This window comes from Amphiura filiformis, chromosome 18, assembly GCF_039555335.1.
Source record: "Amphiura filiformis chromosome 18, Afil_fr2py, whole genome shotgun sequence".
Lineage (NCBI taxonomy): Eukaryota > Metazoa > Echinodermata > Ophiuroidea > Amphilepidida > Amphiuridae > Amphiura > Amphiura filiformis.
In genome coordinates, this window is record NC_092645.1 from 54997950 (window position 1) to 55019416 (window position 21467).

Below are 21467 nucleotides of genomic sequence, written 5' to 3' on the forward strand. Positions count from 1 at the left end.
GTATAATAAATCTATACAAAATGATAATTCAGGTCCAGAGAAGATATCTTGCCCTTCCCACAATCCTTTGCAACATAATACATCCCCTAATTTCAACAAATTACTTGGTACAGGTTTCCTTTGTTTTCATTTTGAGAATAGACTGGCTGAACAAGGGTCGCTGGTCAAGAAATAAACATATTTTGCAAGATCTGGATGTGCTCAGTTCACTTAGGTATATTTCGTCACTATCGATCCATGTGCATGGCAACATAGCAAATCAGGACAGAAAATTGAAATGGAAGAAATGCATTATGGGAAGTGTAAGATATCTTCTCTAATTCAGGTCCGCAAGAGTGTAATCGGAAATGGTATATAGTGTTCAATACTAAGACAGAAGAAGGTAAATGCGGTTTTTTGGGGTCTGATATTTCGATCCTAGCAGGATCTTGTTTAGTGCCCCCAAAATATCCCATAATATTGTGTTGTGTGAACTCGGAAGCAGGTGATTTTGGCCTTGGTCATATTAAGGGGTACTACACCCCTGTGGTAAATTTGTGACTATTTTTGAAAAAAAAAAAAAAAATAATAACACACTGGTAGGTAACCAAAGTTATGTATATTATTGGGGCAAGGAATCCAATTACTACACTGAAATTTCGGTGACTCAAGACAAGCGGTTCAGTATATATGATAGGAAATAAGGTACATCCTAGCGGTACCTTATTTCTTATCATGAATAATAAACCGCTTGTCTTGGGTCACTGAAATTTAGTGTAGTAATTGGATTCCTTGCCCCAATAATATACATAACTTTTGTTACCACTGTGTTATTAGTTTTGGGAAAAATGCAAAATTACCACAGATTTATCGAGGGGTGTAGTACCCCCTTAAGCCAAAGTGTCATTTGCCTTTCAGAGATGTCACAGGCTGACCCAAAAAAATCCTGAACTTGCGAAGCGTAGCGAGCGAAGCTCTCGCGCAACACGGCCGGGGGGTCCGGGGGCCCGCTTAAGGGCCCCCGGTGGGGTCCAGGGGCGGTAGGGGTCGAGGGGGCGAAGCCCCCCGAAGCCAGATGGTTTCTGCACATTTAGCACCACAGTAAAGGCCATTTCAGAGGGTAAGAAGAACAGTTCAAAGCTCCTGGCTTGTGATACACTTTTAATAAAAAGTGCTTCCTTCTTCCAGAAAACATGCTTTAAAGTTTTCAGTTTCCTATGCTTTTATGTACAAGAGTCACTCTTAAAAAAAGTTTTTGGCTTTATTACATGGACAATATGGCTGATGTTGATATATGTGAAGCAGAAAGATAAGACAATAGGGCCACTCCAAAAGCGAACTCCAAACCATTTTTTTTTTTTGAAAATCCGGAATTTTTTTTTTAATCCCCAAAATCCGGAAATCCGGATAAATCCGGAAATGTGACATCTCTGCTATTGATAAAACCCTTAAGATGCTGCTAGGATCACACTTCGCCTTTGATAACGATAGATCGAAAGTTCGGGCCCTAATGTTTTTTAAATTTTTCTAAATCGAGGGTTGACAAACAGAAGGCCTTAACTCACTTTTGGCCATTTTGAGATTTTGGTATCAAAATAATCTGTAATACCACAGATTTTTTAAATCATAAAGCCTTAACACGGAATGTCTGGTAGAAGCAGACAGACCGGGGAAAACGAGGGTAGGCAGATTTCTTTCATGCTTTGATGGTTGAGCAAGTGTCCCAAGTTATGCACACTGGTGACATTGAAAAAATCTCACGACCCCTCTGGTACGAGATACAAGACCCCCCTAAAATGACCCCCTGCCTCCCCTTTCCAACAACAAAAAGCTAGAAAATGGGTATTTTCAAGATGATCAAATATATAGAAAACCATTCACAATCAAAAATATACTCTGCAGGTATTAAGTTGACATATTAATCTTAACGGATATGAAAGAAAAAGTAAAAAATCTAATTGGGTTGTTCCATTTTTTAGGAGGGGTGTTTTCCTATTTTTCACTTTTTGAGAAAAAGTGAAAAATTCGTTTTTTACCCACTTTTTGACGGAAAAAATAAAAACCTTCATACCTTTTAATTTTTTTTATTTTCACATGTAAACTAGTTTCATACAAGACTAATTAAATAAAGAAATAAAAATCATGGAGAGTATTTTAATTTACGAGATAGAAGCCCCGGAAGTGGACTACTTTTTCCATATTCTATAGCATGCAGATGTTGTAAAGATATTGAGTTTAAATGGTTTTTTGAAGTCTTGATTGTGTATTTTTAATAAACAGAAATTGTTTTTCCTTTATAATGTCTAAGATGACAATCAAAGGTATTTTGAAGCCCGGGCTATTCCATTATAATACGGAGGTATCACCCTAGAACATCTCAAGTTTGCTTATAATGGGGCCTAAAAAGCTAGAAAATGAGTATTTTCACGATGATCAAATATATAGAAAACCATTCACAATCAAAAATATACTCTGCAGGTATTAAGTTGACATATTAATCTTAACGGATATGAAAGAAAAAGTAAAAAATCTTATTGGGTTGTTCCATTTTTTAGGAGGGGTGTTTTCCTATTTTTCACTTTTTGAGAAAAAGTGAAAAATTCGTTTTTACCCACTTTTGACGGAAAAAATAAAACCTTCATACCTTTTAATTTTTTTTATTTTCACATGTAAACTAGTTTCATACAAGACTAATTAAATAAAGAAATAAAAATCATGGAGAGTATTTTAATTTACGAGATAGAAGCTCCGGAAGTGGACTACTTTTTCCATATTCTATATAGCATGCAGATGTTCTAAAGATATTGAGTTTAATTGGTTTTTTGAAGTCTTGATTGTGTATTTTTAATAAAAAGAAATTGTTTTTCCTTTATAATGTCTAAGGTGACAATCAAAGGTATTTTGAAGCCCGGGCTATTCCATTATAATACAGAGGTATCACCCTAGAACATCTCAAGTTTGCTATAATGGGTCAATAACATCTAAAAAGCTAGAAAATGAGTATTTTCACGATGATCAAAGATATAGAAAACCATTCACAATAACAAAATATACTCGGTAAGTATTAAGTTGATGAATGACCATTAACAGATATGAAAGAAAACATAAAAAATCTAATCGGTTTGTTCCATTTTTAGGAGGGGTGTTTTTTCTATTTTTTCACTTTTTGAAAAAAAGGGGAAAATGTGTTTTTTACCCACTAGAATGCAGATGTTGTAAATATATTGAATTTAAATGGTTATTTGAAGTCTTTGTTTCTCCTTTATATTGTCTAATATTACACTCAAGGGTAGAAAATTGGTATTTTCATGATGAACAAAGATATAGAAAACCCTTCTCAATCAAAAATATAATCTGCATGTGTTAAGTTAAATTACTCTTAATAAGACTACGAATATAAGAGAAAAGGTAAAAAAATCCGAATGGTTTGTTCCATTTGGGGGAGGGTGTTTTCCTACTTTTCACCTTTTGAGAAACAGTGAATAATGTGATTTGTAACCATATAGGCTTACAATATGGGCTTTTAATCTTTAATGTGTATTTGTAATTAAAATATGATTTGTTTTCAGTAATAGTAACAGCAATAGTGGAATAATGTTTACAAAACAATAAAATATTTTCCTATAAAAACACACAAATTAAAATAAGGAAACAAGGCATTTTGAACATTTTGAACATGGAGACTTTTGTTGCTTATTGTTATATAGCTATAAATAACCATATTAAGTTTGACCAAGTTAATGCAACTCTCCTAAGCATCATATTGTAGAGATATGAGCATTTAGCATACCGCACATCTATTATCTGCTCAATATCAGCCATTTTAAACTGTGGAATATAGCAAAAACCATGATAAACTCAGTTTTCTACAAACACCCCTTTGAAAAATGGACTAACCCTGGCTAATATCACATGTTTGTGTCACCGTAGTCATGTGGTATGGAGTGATAAAAAAATATTGCAGTTTTGAATTGAAGTCATTTCCATATGCAGTTCCTAAAATTAGGAACTAAGGCATTTTGAACATGGAGACTGGATATTAAAAAAACAACATTTTTAAGTCTTTCGTTGCTTATTGTTATAACAATATTTGTCAAGTTTGACCAAGTTAATGCAACTCTCCTAATTAGCATCATATTGTAGAGATATGAGCATTTAGCATACCGTACAACTGTAATCTGCTCAATATCAGCCATTTTACACAGTGGAATATAGCAAAAACCATGACACCCCAGTTTTCTACAAACACCCCTTTGAAATAATGGACTAACCCTGGCTAATATCACATGTTTGTGTCACCGTAGTCATGTGGCATAGAGAGATAAACAAAATGTTGCAGTTTTGAATTGAAGTCATCACAATATGCAGTGATATGGAAGTAGAAGTGTAAGTAACAAAAATGCCTCATTTGACTAATTGTTAAAAGTGCCCTGAATTGGTGGATATGTAAGTAAAATAATAAAGAAGTCTCCATGATTTAGAATGCATTTTTGTAAACATCAAGAGTGGGGTAATTTATGACAAAAAAATAAAAAATAAAAAAAGATATGAAGGTTTTATTTTTTCCCTCAAAGATTGGGGAAAATTAGGCATTTTCAACATTTTAAAAATACAAGAATATAGTCTCACCCCTCATGCTGAAAATGGAACATTCCAAACATTTTTAAAGCTTGCTGTGCATTTTTATATTGTAATATTATGTAATATTACATGACAGAAAAAGTAAAGTGATAAACCATTGTGTTATATTCAAACATGTCATCTGAAATGTGTGCAAAATTCAATATTTTCAAATTTGTCAGGGGTTAGCAGAAGCCAATTTTAGGGCGGTTTTAGGGGTCTGGTATCTTCCTCAGGGGGATATGAGAATTTTTCATCACCATTTTCATGAATACTTTAGGGAACCTAATGAAACTTCAAAATATGAGTAAAAAATGCTGACCCCTCTTTTCCTAGATTTTGCTATATTGTACTGTTTTCTGAGATATGTAGTGTTAACTCAATTCAACTTCCTATTGCATCTATAGCACAATAATACTTGGTCACATCTCAATGCAAAATATTATTTTTACTCGTTTTTTTTTCTCAAAAAGGCACTTTTTGAGTTAAAGGCCTTCTGTTTGTCAACCCTCGAAATACCCGAGATCACAATTTTGTGGATGATGTGCGTATATCAATTTCCAACAGCTTGCTTTTTGTAGGCCTATGTAACATATTTAAACAGAATAATTTTCCTTTTCAAAGTGCATGTTTTCACGAAAGGATGAGCATTCTACAAATTAATACTCCCCCCCCCCAAGAAAAACACCCAACAACAACAACAAACAAACAAGCCCCACATACTAGTAACTCGTATACCATCAAACAGGGAAGCCATGCACCACTTCCGCGGGGGTTCAACCCCAAGATGGTTCTAAGACCAAAACGGTTTACAGATACGTCGTTTTTGTCTAAACCGAGTAGGATATACTAATTGTTATCACATAATACAAGTTGACCTCGTCCAGTTCAAATCCAATGCGCTCCTATTTTAACGCAAAGAAAGCTTGCGTTGATTTTTTTTTATTTACGGAGGGAAAATCCATCCGGCTTTAGCTCATTCCATCCATTAACCTTCGTGACATGAATGTGCACTATTGACAAAAAAAGTGCAGCTTTATTTCAGAAAACGATCTTTTGTTCTTGTTTATTCCCATTGGCCTCGGTTATGACAGATATTCAAATAATGTTATTGTTTACCAAATTTAAGTTTAGGAAGTTTTACAGCATATGCAGAGAATGCATGGTGGTCAAAAACAGGTCACTATTAGATCCAAAGTCCAATATTTGACCAATGTTGACCTTTATCTCACCTAATGTTGCTTAATTATTAAAAGTGGAGGGAATTTTGTTGACCTCCTTGAGGATGTCCAATGGCGATATATAGGCTCATAATCAGAATTCTTTAGAAAATTTTGCAATGCTTTGACTATTTAGGTCTTCAGGTGGGAGGGGCGCAACGAGCTAAAAAAACCCTTCAACAAGCGAAGAGCGTAGAGCGGGATTTAAAAAATATTTTTCCATTTTCCGACCCCTCCCCCCTGGCGTAAACTTGAACGGTCCATTCGCACTACTTCGAGCGGAGGGGAGGGGGTCTAAAAACAAGTTGTCCATCGGCCAAATTTAATCTAGTAAGACACCTTTCATTAGGCGTCAATCCGGGGGAGGGAGCATGGGGACATTTGACAAAATGACCCATTTTCAGCCACCTTTTGACTGAATGCCCCCCCCCCCCCATTTCAAGACGTATTGACGCTAATACTCAAGTTTTAAAGGAAGCGGTAATACTCTAATTAGCTGGCATGTTTTGCCCATCATTATACTAGCGGACGCGGTCAACTACAACATGGCGTAAAATATGACAGGGATTACGTAACAGTCTCTTACATCGTTAGGATTCGCCATGGCCACGACCCTGACTTTTTCAACTCTCCAGTGCACTATGCAGAAACGTGATTCGAGGTTGATGAGGCTATTGAATCAATAAGTTATCAATACAGCCGTAACATCTCAACAAGAACAATGGTTAATACCATGAATAGGCTACTGCGCGCTAAAAAAAATCACAAAATATGACTTTTAAACTAAAATATAACATCTAATATATTTCAAAAACTTACAAGAAGCAATATTATAGGCAAGACCGTATAGTACTTCCAATGAACGAATCAAATACAGCCACCTAAAAATCCGGTTTTTGAAAAGGAAAAAAAAAACAAAAAAAAAACACCTTTCAGAAACTTTCGAAGGCAGGCCGAGGGTTACTGTCCAGTGGAAAAGACAATAGCCTGAGCTTTATTTAGTAATGATTGGATACGTTTTACTCTGCGTTTTATTTATAATTGAAGAGATTTTTATTAGGTTTGGTGATTGAAGTTCAAGTTGTGCTCAGTCACTGCCCCCGAATGAAGAGATTTCTTAGGAATTATTTAAACAACTCAGGGTCAAATCGGTTTTTACTTTACTTCAATAGCACTGACAATTATGGATTGACATTTTACATGTTTTATGGTCAAGTCATTTATTTTGCACTCTTTATCAGATCAACATAAAAATGAAACATCCAAGGATGAAGGTTTTATTCTACGAAAAGGAAAACAATGTAAAGAAAACAGCGCGCGAATACATTGTGTCAATCAACGTGAAATTGGGCCGGTAAGCTTATCATATAATACCGTGCTATCTTCAGTAGATAACAATCCCTGTATACATGTATGTGTATCATGTGTATTTAAACGAACTGATCTTGCTGCTTTTACCACTTTTTCTGCAAGATGTGGCATTTAATATAACAATGGCTGTTCTAGTGAAAAGAGAATTGGTTTTTTTCTGTAAAATAATGCTTGATGTGCAATTTTGTTGGCGCTTTCAGCCACTCGGGCTATTTGCATCGATTGTACAGTGTACCTTCAATTAACACCGAAATTGTTCCGAAACTTTACTATCATGGAAGAAAAGTCTGGGGAAACCTGAGGATCCAAAGAAAGCTCTGTGGCAGCGAATATGAACTGGGAAACCAAATGCACATAAAGTCATGTATCGGGAACGATCAGGGCTCGAACCCGGGACCTCGGTGCTGCAAAGCGAGGATAGAAACGGCGACCGCTATACGCTACTACGCTAACCCGCTGCCCCAATAAGCTTGATGAGGACCCATGGATTGAACCAGGTTAAGGTTAACAGAGTCCGGGACGGTTTAAAACTGACTCTTTTACTTCACCATTTAATACATTCACAATAATATCACGCTATAATACTGTGAACTTGGCATTCATCGAATCTTGGTCCATATTGAAAATACTCGGACTTAACTTTTCTATCTCCGGGCTATTCCAAAATTCCAAGCTCATATCCACCGCCATAGTTCAATAATTTTTATAACTCCATACATACCTGAGTATGAGTTTGTGTACCTAATACATTCAGGGGTCACTTTTTGAGTGTAGAAGCATATTGGTTACCATTCAGAACTGCGTCCTGAGTGGTTGCGTTATTACGCTATCTGGTCATCTTGACGTTTAAGGGGGAGGTCACTGTTCTGTGTTAATTGTTCGCGTAATAATTGTTTTTAGCCGAAACCTTGGCGTTAATAATCATGACTGTGCAACAGCTGAAGGCCATACTTTGTATGTTGCATAAGGATGTAAATGTTGTCTATACAGGGTGTTGTAAAATGATCAGCACGCATCCATGACCCCACTACATCCTGGTTTACAACCGGGAGGGGCACATTATAAATATTTTGGTATAATTATGCTCCCCCAAAATTCGGAGATGGTAGGTCGGCCGGTCTTTGGGAGCTGACATCATATCGTAAAAGAGGGTCTCTCGGAGCGAGTCTTTTTTGGTTCCCTGGTTGAAAATCGCGTTGGAAAAAAACCCAGAAATATGTGGATTGAATGAGCAATTTAGGGCTAGAGCTCAAATTATCAAAAATCAGGCGTCTTTCAGCGGTCTATTTGGGTAAAGTTCAGGGGTCTTTCGGAGCTGCGCGGTCCCAAAACAGGTTTGTTTTTTCTTTGTCCGGGGGGAGCATAGCCGTGGAGACATTTGTGTTAAGTGCCCCGGGGTTTGAAGTGAATTCCATCATATTTTTGAAACAAGTTGCTCACTATAAATGTGTTGTCTTGCCAATTATTGATAAGCCGATATCTTTTTTGGAAGACATGTAGTAGGCCTTTAAAAACAATCAATCAATCAGTCTTTATTTCATTCAAAATACAACAATACAATAACAGCAAAACAACACATTTGATCTTATTTGATATAACAATATATCTTATTTGCATTTTTCTTGTCTTATGCATGAAAACATCTTATACCAAGCGAAATAAATAACAAACCTATAAAATACTTAAAATAGCACAACTCTAGGAAATATAGGCCTATTAAACACTTATACCGAGGTTGCACTAACGCAAACATCACTCAAAAAATATACCAAGAAAGCTCCGCAAATTGGTTCAAAATAAAGACGAAAACGTGAGCTTTTACATAAAAACTTCGAAGGCCTCATTTTGTCATTAAAGGTTAATAGCATTTGATAAAGTTTCTAGTAGTAGTCAGAGATGTCACTAAGTACCGGTACCACTTATAAAGTCTGAAAACTTGAAATAGTGTGTAAATTTAGAATAAAAAGTGCCAAAACAGGCTGAAAATATAAATAAGTGCGGAAATTTTGACTTTATAAAAGTAGGAATTCAGAGAAAAGTAGGAAGTGACATCCGGCTCTGAGTAGTACTACCAACGCTTTGCAGGGTCTATTGCTCTATTGTTTCCGATTACAGCGCTGACATATTGGAAAATGTTGCCAATCAATATTCATGAGAGTGTACATTCAACGTCCAGTTTGCGAAATTGGGTGAGTTGTGTTTGGTACGTATGAAATACATCTGACTGGGCGTTTTAATTACGTAACGAATAAAGGCATTGACATCATCGAATGGCTGCCCAGTGCTGTTATGTGTTTAGTTATTATATAGGCCTAATATTTATCATTAAATGTATTCATCATTCCTTTCTTTTCCCTTCTCTGTACTTATTCTTTCCTAGGCCTACACTTTATCACTCCCTCGCTCTCATTGTCCCCTCTCACCCTCCCTCTCTCATTCCCATCATTTTCTTTATATTTCTATTTATCTACTTGTCTTTATTATATCTTTTTATTTCTCCCTTCCTCCAGCCCTCTCTCATTCTCCATATCCTCTCCTCCCCTCGTCCCCTCCCAAGACTTCTCACAGAGGTGAATCTGCCCCTCCCCAACCCCCTTCCCTCTTTGGGTACGCCACTATTTCTATACCAATCTCCTTCTTAAAATAAAATTAAATGGAAATTTCTTAAAAACAACCTTTATAGGCCTATACTTATACTTACATGTATACGTATAGCGTTTACCATTATAGTGTAATATAGATATATGGACTGGACATGGCAGCCTTCATACATTCTAATGTGTAATCGATCAGCGAGAGCATTCAATTTATTTAAATGAAACGCCTAACGTCAGGTGGGTGGTAAAGATGATTGCATCGACAGCTAAAGCCTCCTTATATACTTCAGACCCACACAAGCACACATTTGGGATACGTGAGCAGGCCCGTCGGAAGCAAATTAAAAGTGGTACAGCCGACATTGGGGGTCTGGGTGTAAAACCCCCCACGGGGTTTGAAGGGGCAGAGCCCCTCATGGGTGTTGAAGGGGGCGAAGCCCCCTGGAAGCCCAAGCACTTTTGAAAATGAAAAGTACAATTTCAACGATAAGTTAATAGTATACTAAACTTCAAAACTAGAACATTCAAACTAATTATCAACCATAAAACATGTTTACCAATTCATGATAAGACTCGATTGCAGTACACATGATACTAAAAAAAATGTAAAATCAAGTTATAAAGTGCAATATTTATACAATATTTATACAATATTATACAAATATTGACTGTTTATGAGTACAATGGTAAGAATATTTCATGAGGTGAAATATGGACTGTTCCATTCAATTTAAAAAAACATTATTATTATTGTAGGCTGAAAAGTGGTACGGCAATGGCCGTACCGGCCGTAGCGGTTCCGACGGGCCTGTACGTGAGTACAATGGTACCACTTTACACATGACTGCCCTTCCACATGACTGTAGTGTGGTTACTTGTTGATACTCGCCTGTTGTGTATAGCGTTAATGATGCCGGATCAGTGACCAATTTAATGGTGGAATCCCTTTATTCGAAACAATGGTACCACTTTTATGAATTCAGCATCGAAGTGGTTACGTAATTCTCTTGGTTACCGGATCACGCTACTTTGGTATGCCTTCGAGTGCCATATACTTTATGTGGTGATCATTTCGATCGTGGTTCATTACTCTAGCGCGTGATCCCGTTGACATAGTAACATTACGTAACTTCGATACTGAATAGCCTGTCGCAACTTCTAATCGGCATCAAACGAACAAAAGATTATATAATCTATTGCGACTCTATTTCTATTTAAAAGCTCTTTGAGTACTACAAATGTACGTATTTACCAAACGCACTCACTATATGAAGGGCGCACACCACTAAATAATCGCCCCCATTGAAATACGTGTAGAAACATCAGTTTTCTTTGCTCGTTTTGAGGCCTTGAACGATGAAAGTTTAACATATGTTTCAATGTATGGGTAGTCTTCCGTCTCGTTTTCCCGGTATGAGCCATTAAACAGCGCCCCACTCTTTTGACATGCTCTCAAGACTGAAAACCTGTTTCTGCCCAATTTTTAATACGCGGACCTATTTTCTCGATAATTATAAAATGCGACTTTTTGGTGATTCAAATTCATGCACAGGCTTTACACTTTCATTTAAGCTACAATTCGCTACTCTTTCTGATTTTATTAGTCCAAAGAGCAGCCCATAATACTTCAAAAACTTTCTGTATTTTACCGGAATTCAGTAGTGTTGCACAAATGGCGCATTGATTTAGTGGTGTGCTCCATAATTATATTGTCGATATTTCAATCTTTCAGGCGCAGTTCTTCGATAATATACACGTATCATAAACGTATAAACTATACGTAAACTTTAAAATTTCACTAAATAATGGTCATGATGAGCTCAATGATATCAATGCATTAGGTCGCTGTTCCTTGACCCAGATATGTTTTTATATAACCTTTTAAATGATTTGGAAACATAACATAATTCTCTACGGCTTGAGGTCAGACACAGAAAATGAACTATCCCTCTGCATGGCGACTATTTCGGCTCACGTTGTATTATGATGCTGCTAAAGATGTGACTTTCTGACCTTTTCTTTGGAGAGGAAAAAGTTACGAAATGGCCTTTTCCAACTCAAATTAATTTCATAAAATACAATCAGTGTATCGTATATGATAAATAATTCAAGCAGCACATATTTATTTAATATTAAAACACACGTAAACATCATATCTGGTGCGAGATCTTGTGACTAGGAACCTCTTACTAGACCTGCTAGTAGTAGGGGCCGGGTTTTACGCTCGCTGGCCGCCTCGTTCCCGGCTTCGTTCACGTTATTTGTGGCGTCGCGGTTTTTCGAAGGGGTATACACCGTATACTATATCTATAAAGGGTTTTACAACTTTTCTGTGATGAAAGAGTATGATTATAAGAGATCCTATCCTATCTATCTCAAATGGATCTAGTTCACACGTTCGCCTAATGGCGCTATGGGCTCCCTTGGCATAAGTGGAATTTCAGAGCAGAGAGCTCTCTATTTGCACATGAATTTTACCCCAAGGCAAAGGAGCCCAGGTGCGCCATTAGGCAAACGTTTACGGAATGAACTAAAATTACAACAAGACATAGAGTTCCGTGCCCTTATTTACTGGTGGGAATTTTACTTGAGGGCACTCTTAGGTTGTGCCTAAAATTCTACTTATGTCAAGTGAGCCCATAGCTCCATTGGGCAAATCTTTACGGTATAAAATGTAATGCATCATGCAGCAGTTGAGCATGTCCTTGGAGTCGCGTAACTACGAAGTTCTCCATCAAATTCTCTGTTTGATTTGTCCGTTCAAGTAGGACACGAACCCGTCTTGAGTAAACTGACCGGGTCATGTTGATTCTTCGTATCTATAATTATATTTGATTGGGCAATAACGCAAGACAAATAAATGTCTTAAAATAGGGCGTGGTTGCATATTTATTAAAGAGCCAATGAACAATTACTTCACACGGATGCTTGCTTGAACGAAATAAATAAGTTCTTATGCCATGCTATTTAAGGCTTATACTTTATGTCTAGCCTATATTGAAGTGTCCAACACTCAAGATTTAAAAAATACAAATTAATGCGAAACATGGCGTGAATCTGAATTGTTTGTAGTATTTTCATGCAAATAACAATACATTTACATATTTGACTCATTTTCTGATTAAAAATATCTTTGGCGGACACAATTTTGTTATTCTAGAATGCCGAAAAAATATCGCCGTTATTATTCCCGCAGTTGAATCATTTTTGATCCGGGTTTTTGATTAGACATAAGCCCTATATCTTGGCACAATCGTAAAAAAATACACTAAATGTCAAAATGTCTGTTTTTATACGGAAGGTGCCCCGATTTTTGTTATTTTCATGTAATGTTGTACTTTTGTATCTTATACATCGAGGAAATGTCACCGAAACAATCGGGGATTTCATGAAATTACAAGAACACCAAATTGGTTCTTTCCGGCCTTTAAGGTGGTACTACACCCCTTGATAAATTTGTGACTATTTTTGCATTTTTCTCAAAAATTAATAAAACACTGGTAACAAAAGGCATGTATATTATAGGGACAAGGAATCCAGTTACTACATTGGAATTTCAGTGACTCAAGACAAGTAGTTATTGATTTATTGATCAAATAATGGTTTTCCCTCATTTTTGACTGTAACTCCACAACAATTGTCTGTGCCGAAGTATAGTTTGTGGTCCTTGCCTCTATAATATACATGATCTTACTTGTCACCAATGCGCTATAATTTTTGAGAAAAATGCAAAAATAGGCACAAAATTGGCCAGGGGTGTAGTACCACCTTAAAGAACCCTTGTGGATATCTACTGGAAAATGTCATAAAAAGAGGATGCTAGAATCACGAAATCCTCCTTTAAGAACCTTTTTAGGTTCTATATATTTGAAACTTTTTTTCTAAGAGTATATTCTATACTTTTAATACTAGTAATAGTATCACTCTTGCATCACGGGGGACGAGGCTACTCATTTTTTGCTTATACCATCATAACGAAACATCGCAGATATGAGGTTTCCAAAGGTTCATGTGCCAAAATTTGACGGGATACAGGGGGAGACTACTCAGACGAGAATATTATTTGGGTTACCCACCTTTAAAAGCACATGCATGTCATGCTAATAAATGACAAGAAATACAAAATACCCCTTTAAGTCAAGAATGCCGGTCAAGGCGAGGTGATGTATAGGCAATGCATAATGCATCCAAATGTCAACATCAAACATATGTCATTATTGTCACAGCGTTAATTGATACTGAAGATGAACTGGTAGATAATCCCGGGCAGATCATAAATAATCATCAAAAGTTATCGGAGAGACTCGAACCAAGGACATCTCAAATGAGTTCTAATTAGGAATTTATAGCGCTTCATTTCATGTCATCACATTTTGGACCTATAAGAATTAGTGGGTTTCATTTGTGTCATTTTGGGGCAATATCCGTTTCCCGTGAAAAATGCCACCGTCATCGTGGCACATGGTTAGGGTATGGAATGATATCATTATTATGTTTTACCCAAGTATAAAGGTGCTACGCCGAACGAGGCTAGCTGAACAAATAATAATGCAGGCATGTGAATGGCTTTTTTGAAAACTGCATGAAAGAGCGCGTGAATTCGACCTTAAAAAGGCCCAAAACAGGCTGCAAAAAAAATAAAATAAATAAAAACGCGTAAATTTTGACAACAAAACTACCTGAGTTCAGGCAAAAGACTGAAAATTCTCATGCCAGATATTCCGTATGTCGACTTTATTTTCACATGATCTTGCTTGCCAAAACCCATTAAAGCACGAATGCTGTCTCGACAACCTATTATTTAGCACAATAGGGGGCTTTCTAGGCATTACCCGGCATGCGCGGCAGCCAGGGGGACCGGGAGTGGGGGAAGTTTCCCCCCAGAAATTTGTCAGGGATAAAATGGTCCTTAAAATGACTAAAAATGGGTCAAAAATTTTAACAAATGAGGACGAAAATTTGGCTTTGCCCCCTCACACTTAAAATTAAATCTTGCATGGCTTAAGGTTCTTCAAAGAACCATTGTATGTTCTCCAAAGGGTTTTTAGGACCCCTTATACATATATGTGCCTATTGGTTCTATAAAAGAATGCACCCATGTAAACTTGAACCACGCCCTGAATTCAGGCTGCCCATGCGGATACAGACATGGCTTGTCAAAATGCTGATGGCGATACATGTATTCTTCCAGACTGAACTATCCTGCGGCATAAGTTCAAACAACAGGTGAATTTTGCCCGAGGCGAAAGAACAGACAACAGCACCAGTCACCATAACAAATAATTGTTCAATATTATTCAAATATAAAAATGTACAATTTCAGAAAAAAAAAAAAAAAAAGTTTAAACAAAATGTGTCACTTTTTTTTCGGTCAATTTTTACGGTCAATGGCGCTCATTGGATTTGAAAAGTAAGGACTAAAATGGTCAGTATTGACATACCTCGGTTTTATGTCGCTCATTGAATAAGAAAAGTAAGGAAATATAATTGTCAGGTATTATCTTAGTTTTCTTGAGAGGAGTCACAGAGCCACTTAACTTATTGTTTCTCGATTTCAAAAAGTTGCTTTAATGGAATCTTGACGATTGCACTTTGCTCTTAAAGCTTCACAGATGATTGAAAACGAACTTGCGTTTAGGTTATTATTTTTGGATACTAAAATATATGTCGCACATTTTAAAACAGGCAATTAATATTATAGGCTACTTCTAACTGAATAAGTCAGCGTTTAAAAATCTCTAAAACATACAAAATGTTGTAAGGTCCACACTGACAGAACTCCGGTTTGAACCATGTCTCTCGATAATTTTGTATGTCTTTTATTTTTATGTATCGCTCTTCGACTCTCCTTTCTCATGCTTTATTTCTGTTAATTTGTTCTTAAAATACATCACACAATCGTGACAATCATTCGTCTTGTCTTCCCCTGGTCGTATCCGATGGTGGGGGAGGGGGGGGGGGTGCAGAAGAAATTACCCCTCTGGAAACATTTCAGGTGTGTGTCGGCACGAAAAAATCGGCCCTGCTATATCCACGATGCATTGCCGTTCTATTTTGGCTTATAATTGATACTTCGATACAGGTGTGGTCAGTGGTATCAATTATTGTCAACAGATGGCGCTATTGCTCAATCTGCTGCAAATTAAATCAGAGATTGAATGGTCTGGGACTGTCTTGCTATTGTGATTCAAACTGCCACCACAGATATTGGAACACATGTATCTGTGCTGCCACACATGGAGTGGATGAGCACGAATGATCATGATCGGATACAATGAGGGCGCAAGGTTAATCAACAGCTACAGATTGCTATTTGCCAAACAACCGTATGTGTTAAAATAATAATATCCATTATGAGGGCGCTATATCAGTTTTGTAATTGAGACGAGATTCCGACGACTATTTAATAGGCAGATGGCTGCAGACATGATGAAGTCTACAATCAACGAAATAAATATTTGAGACACTTGCTCAAAACAGTTCAAATGCACATGTCATACCAATAGTAAGAAGCGAGTGATACATATCAATCGTGAATTTGAAGTAGGAACTCTGCCCTGTATCCCACATTCCCGATCTTTGTGTTGGAGACACAGAGGAGGAAGACATTTTAGCCTCACGGACCCGATAACAACATGGCTTTGTCCAACGTTGGGAGAGAGATTCACCAAAAGACAGTCAAAGTGTGCCAACATATTTTCCCCTGACTGTAGTTCTTTCAGGCCCGTACGCAGGATTTCATTTGGGGGGCTGATTTTGAAAAAGTGGACCTTTCTTCCAGGGTGGGGGTGGGGCAATTGTGTGAAAAGTGGACAAAATTTTGACCTTTTTTGTCCAGAAAAGTGTGAAAACCTGATTTTTAGGCTCGCTACGCTCGCAAATTCTTAACATTTGGGGCTTTTTGTATATTTTTCCCCTTGCGTACGGGCCTGGGCATGCATGGGGGAGTTTCCAAATTTCCTCCATACTACAACAAACTACTGAAAATCCCACCAATTGTGAACCCCATATCACCGTAAGTTCCCTTCACCCAGAAAAATTTCTTGGTGATGCCACTTCCCTTTAAAATGAAACGTGTGAAGTGTGATTAGTTTAGCAAAAAGAGAAAAATGACAGAGTAAAAAGAGTAAAACGCTGAGTGTGGTTAGAAAATTTACATACATACATAATGGTATTTATAAAGCGCCTTTAAAACATTTATCAAAGCGCTGAACAAGGCGAGAAAGGATGGGGAAAAAATTTAAGAATGAATCGAACGTAAGATTGACTGATCAAAATTGTTTTACAATTATCCCATTTATAATAGTACTGTAGGCCTACTAGTATAGGCCCTATACCAGTAGGCCTATAGCACCCCTTAAGACGCTTACCTTTACTGGGCCGATACTTTTATTTCTTCCACCCGGCATTCCATCTTCCCTGATAGCTGAAAACAAACCATGAAATGTAGTAATGTTATGGTCAGATTTCTTTCTTAAAATTTCACACATCATTTGACCTAAAAAAAATGTGAAAACCAAACCAGTAAATCAGGCCCTATAATTATAAATCCTATTTATACTGTCATGGAAGAGTTGGTATAATGGGTTTAGTCTTACGACGGACAGTCAAATCGACTCCAGTTCCTGTTTAGTTAAAGCCATAATGTACGATTTCCATGATATTTTAATTTTGTTAATCGTTATCCAAAATGTTGAGATAATAATTAGTAATAACTGACGAGAAGGTTTTTTTTTTATAAGACTGACTGATATAACAAGGTAAAGTGAAAGAAACCCTACTGGCTATTTGGCCATTTAACATGGAGTTCTATGGCGGACTTAAACTCATAATTATGAATTATGTCTTATTGCTCAATTGAACTACAATTTCTACAAACACAGCAAATTTGGCTGATTCCATTTAGGCCTATACGTATAAGTTTGTGTAAATATTACAAATATGCCAAAAAATCGGGTTTGGAAAAAATGAACCAATTTCATATTATAAAATCGGATATTATGGCTTTAACAGAATATATCACACACTGTGCTATATACGAAGCCAAGGCGAAGTAAGTAAGAGCGAGGTTGTATAGTCGTCCTCAGCCCGATAACATAAGCTAACATAATTATTGCAGAAGATTGATCATCGGATCATAATGCCTAATGTTCTTTTCATATTTAATAATCTTGCATTTTTTTCAATGAGAACTGCACGAATAACGAAAAACCCCGGCGAAAAACTCAACCGATTCAGATTTAAAAAAATCTAGATACGCTTTGTTTTGTTAGGCTAAACCTCAAAAATTTGGACGCTGAAAACTTGAAACACCGCGTGAATTAGTCCGTTGACGAAGGTTTAGATAACTAAAAATTCATCAATTCATTTTATTTTCATTCTATAACGCTTATTTGCTTCTCTCCCCAATGGCAAAAACAAAAGCATAGAATGTAAAATACCCACTCGAGCTCGACATAAGATTAAGATCAGCTAAGATCTTTCAGGGCAGTGCTGAAGACAAAGTTAAAAGACTCGATATATCGCTGTCTTTTCACGGGAGTCATTGAGCTTCTATCACGCCATCGCGCCAGCCACTGGCATTCGCCAGCTTGAAAGCTATATAGCGCCCCCATTTTGTATGAAACACATAATTCTTCATTTCGACAAATTGAGGGGGCTATCTTTTGTAAGCTGTGATAACATCAGCTCTACACTAAATAATAAAATAAAATCTTGGAGTTTAATGCTTTTAAGCATTTAAGCATTTTAAAAAAACGTAACAATTGGCCGAAATAGGGAGAAAAATCAGCATAAATATCATTGACCTCTTCATCATTATTCCCACTGCAATAATTACAACTAAATTACAAATAATTAAACGCCTTATCAGGTACTGGTATTTGTGCTATCTTCAGTAGATAGCAATGTATACAAAATTCCAGCAGCTCTCTTACCTTTCCTATTCATGCCAACTTGTAAACATTTCAGCATCCTACAGTACTGGCACCTGTTACGTTTCTGACGAGACATCATGCAGTTCTTGTCCCGTAAACACCTGTATACCCTCTTGTTACATATGCTCCTCTTGAAGAATCCTTTGCATCCCTCGCACGATACTATCCCGTAGTGGAGCCCCGTGGCACGATCGCCACATATAAGGCATGTTTTACTATCATCGACGGCACCACCGCCGCCGCTTGGCGGCGTTACATGGTTGGCATAAACTTTGGAAGCAGCTGCAGCGAAGTCAAAATCTAGGCAAGAAAATGAACACACAAACAAAAAACTTTAGAATACAGAACACAACAATAAATTTAAAAAAACAGTAGTCTCAATTCATAAAGAATATTAATTGGTTGGCTATAAATGCCTCTGTATAAGTGAGCAATCAAAGTCATTATCTTTTTTCTGCAACGAAACGATTTAAGAATAATGACCATGATGACCAAGCAGTAACTTCCTTTCAGAAATGGTATGAGTAGGGGTGCGTATGTGTGGGGTGCATGCATGGGTGGGGTGGGGTGGGGGTGAGTACACACGTAGGTTGTCTGTGTTTATGACTCTAAATACGTGGTTGTTTTTGATAAATGGTTGTTGTTTTTTACGCCATCACATCCACTTTGCCTATACGATTTTTGCTATGAATGAAAACAAAACAAAAACAACAACAACAACAACAAAACCGGAGAGTTGGGGGGGGGGGGGGTGTTTTACACAACATGGTGGGGTAAGACGGGGTGCGTGTACAGGTGCGTGGTTTTAAATCGGAGCAATTACAATATAAGTAACATTATAATTGTCCATGGTCTGCACCACTTGGATCAGAAATCGTCAACAACGATAGACTAACGCCCTCTATCAATGGCAGAAATTTAAGTTTTGACAAATTTTATTTTGCGATTTGCAACCCGTGTTCATGGTGGCGCTGTACTAATTCTACGTTTATTTCAAATGATTGAATAATTCGCCCAATATTTTGATAGGGGTGGTCTATATAGTCCATACAATCATCTCCCCAATGTGGACGCCTGTATGTGGGTTTCTGACCATATAAATCTCATATTTGCCCGTTTTAGCCTAAAAAGTACACAGTTTTGTGCACTTCGCGCGAATATATTCAACTTTTGCATCATATTTCACCAGGTTTAGCTTCAACTATATGGCATTTTTCACGCCCCCATGTCAAAAAGAAATCTACGCCACTGGTTACCGCATATTAAAATTTGCTGATTAAGTAGCTGATTTTCTTTCATCATATTCATCACTTACGGCTTTTTATATTCTGTCGGGTCGCCATGCTCAAACCGCAAGCGCGAAGTTCGTTCAGCAGCTCAGCCCATACAAGAGCTCGGCAAGGTGCTGGCTGCATGCACATCTGCTGGCTTTGGATAGCCAGATAGAAAGATGGATTTGGATGAAAAATGCCCTATTGATGGGTAATTTGTGAATCTCCATCCCACTGCATCACAGGTTGATATAAATAAAAAATGGGCTATTTGAGTGGAACCCATATACCCACTGTGGAAAACGTGACAAGCCCTACTATAGGGCTTAATAAACACACTATATCCGAGAACCGCTAAAAACCCACTAACCGCTCCACCCGGAAATTTCTGGGGAATGATATAGCATGGTTTTGGATCACCACAGTCAAAAGGCCCTATACTAGTAGGGCTAGACGTAACCTTAATATCTCACACAGGGAGTGTGAATTTCAAATGGGGTTACCTGAACTAAATAGGTGATTTGAAATCTCCACTCCCTGTGTGGAAGATTACGTCTTCCATATAGGATGTGTATTATGGTTTCAACTGCATGGAATTATAGCAAAAGAGGTCTATTACCTTGTAGAATTTCTCCCCGTAGACCTCCTCGTGGAAGTGTAACACAGGGCTTATATTATATGGCAATGTTATGTAAAAAATCATCGCAATCATATCACAGCCTAATTAGTCTTGGCTACCGCTCAAGGCTATAATATAACATCATGTTTGTATAATAATGAATCTATACCATGCATTTATCATGTCATTTATCATACCCAGTGAATGTTTACTCATGCCACCCATTAATGTGTTATAATTAACATCTACTAATGTGTTATAATGATCATTATTAATATTATAACATGAATGTACTACTAGTAACTTGGGATGTTCTCGGGAGTTATAATTTTCATTAATTATAACATAAATGTGATTACGAGGTTCTTGGGAGCTGAGATGTCAGCCAGACGCGACTGTAATCAATATGATTCATCTTGGGTTGAATGATTGATTGAATGAAGATAATGTCAACAGTTGAAAAGAAAAATTCAAGCAGCAACATGAAATATCAACATCATCAACGATGAACAATCAGCATATTTTTATAATGACATCCACATTATCATCAACACCTCCAATGACATTCACGATTATAGTTGGGTATCATCATCACAGTGGCGTCCCGGAGTGGCGTAACTCTGGGTCAGGGTGCCTGGGCGAAAGTAGATCGGGTGCTCCTGGCTAAGGATGTGCATGGTGTAGCTATAGCCTAGGTATAAATCAATTCCTAGTCCTACCAAATAAATTACAAAAATAGTGTTTCATATTTCAATGAACTTCATGTTTATAGATAAAATGTTTTCATCTTCTCCAATGAAGATTCGTCACTAGCTGTTGTGATGCAGCTAGGAGTGGGGGCAAGAATACAAACT

At 37.2% G+C, this 21467-nt stretch overlaps 1 protein-coding gene across 1 annotated transcript in view; it reads right to left on the bottom strand.

Annotated features, from left to right (window-relative positions):
• The window catches only part of LOC140138825 (nuclear receptor subfamily 6 group A member 1-like), a 63119-nt gene that overhangs the window by 22269 nt on the left and 19383 nt on the right, over positions 1-21467 (bottom strand). The window contains exons 2-3 of the mRNA XM_072160596.1: positions 18724-19023; positions 17158-17213 (exon numbers count right to left, since the gene is read on the bottom strand). Coding sequence (XP_072016697.1) covers positions 17158-17213; positions 18724-19023 — 356 coding nt within the window. The remainder of the gene's footprint in view (positions 1-17157; positions 17214-18723; positions 19024-21467) is intronic.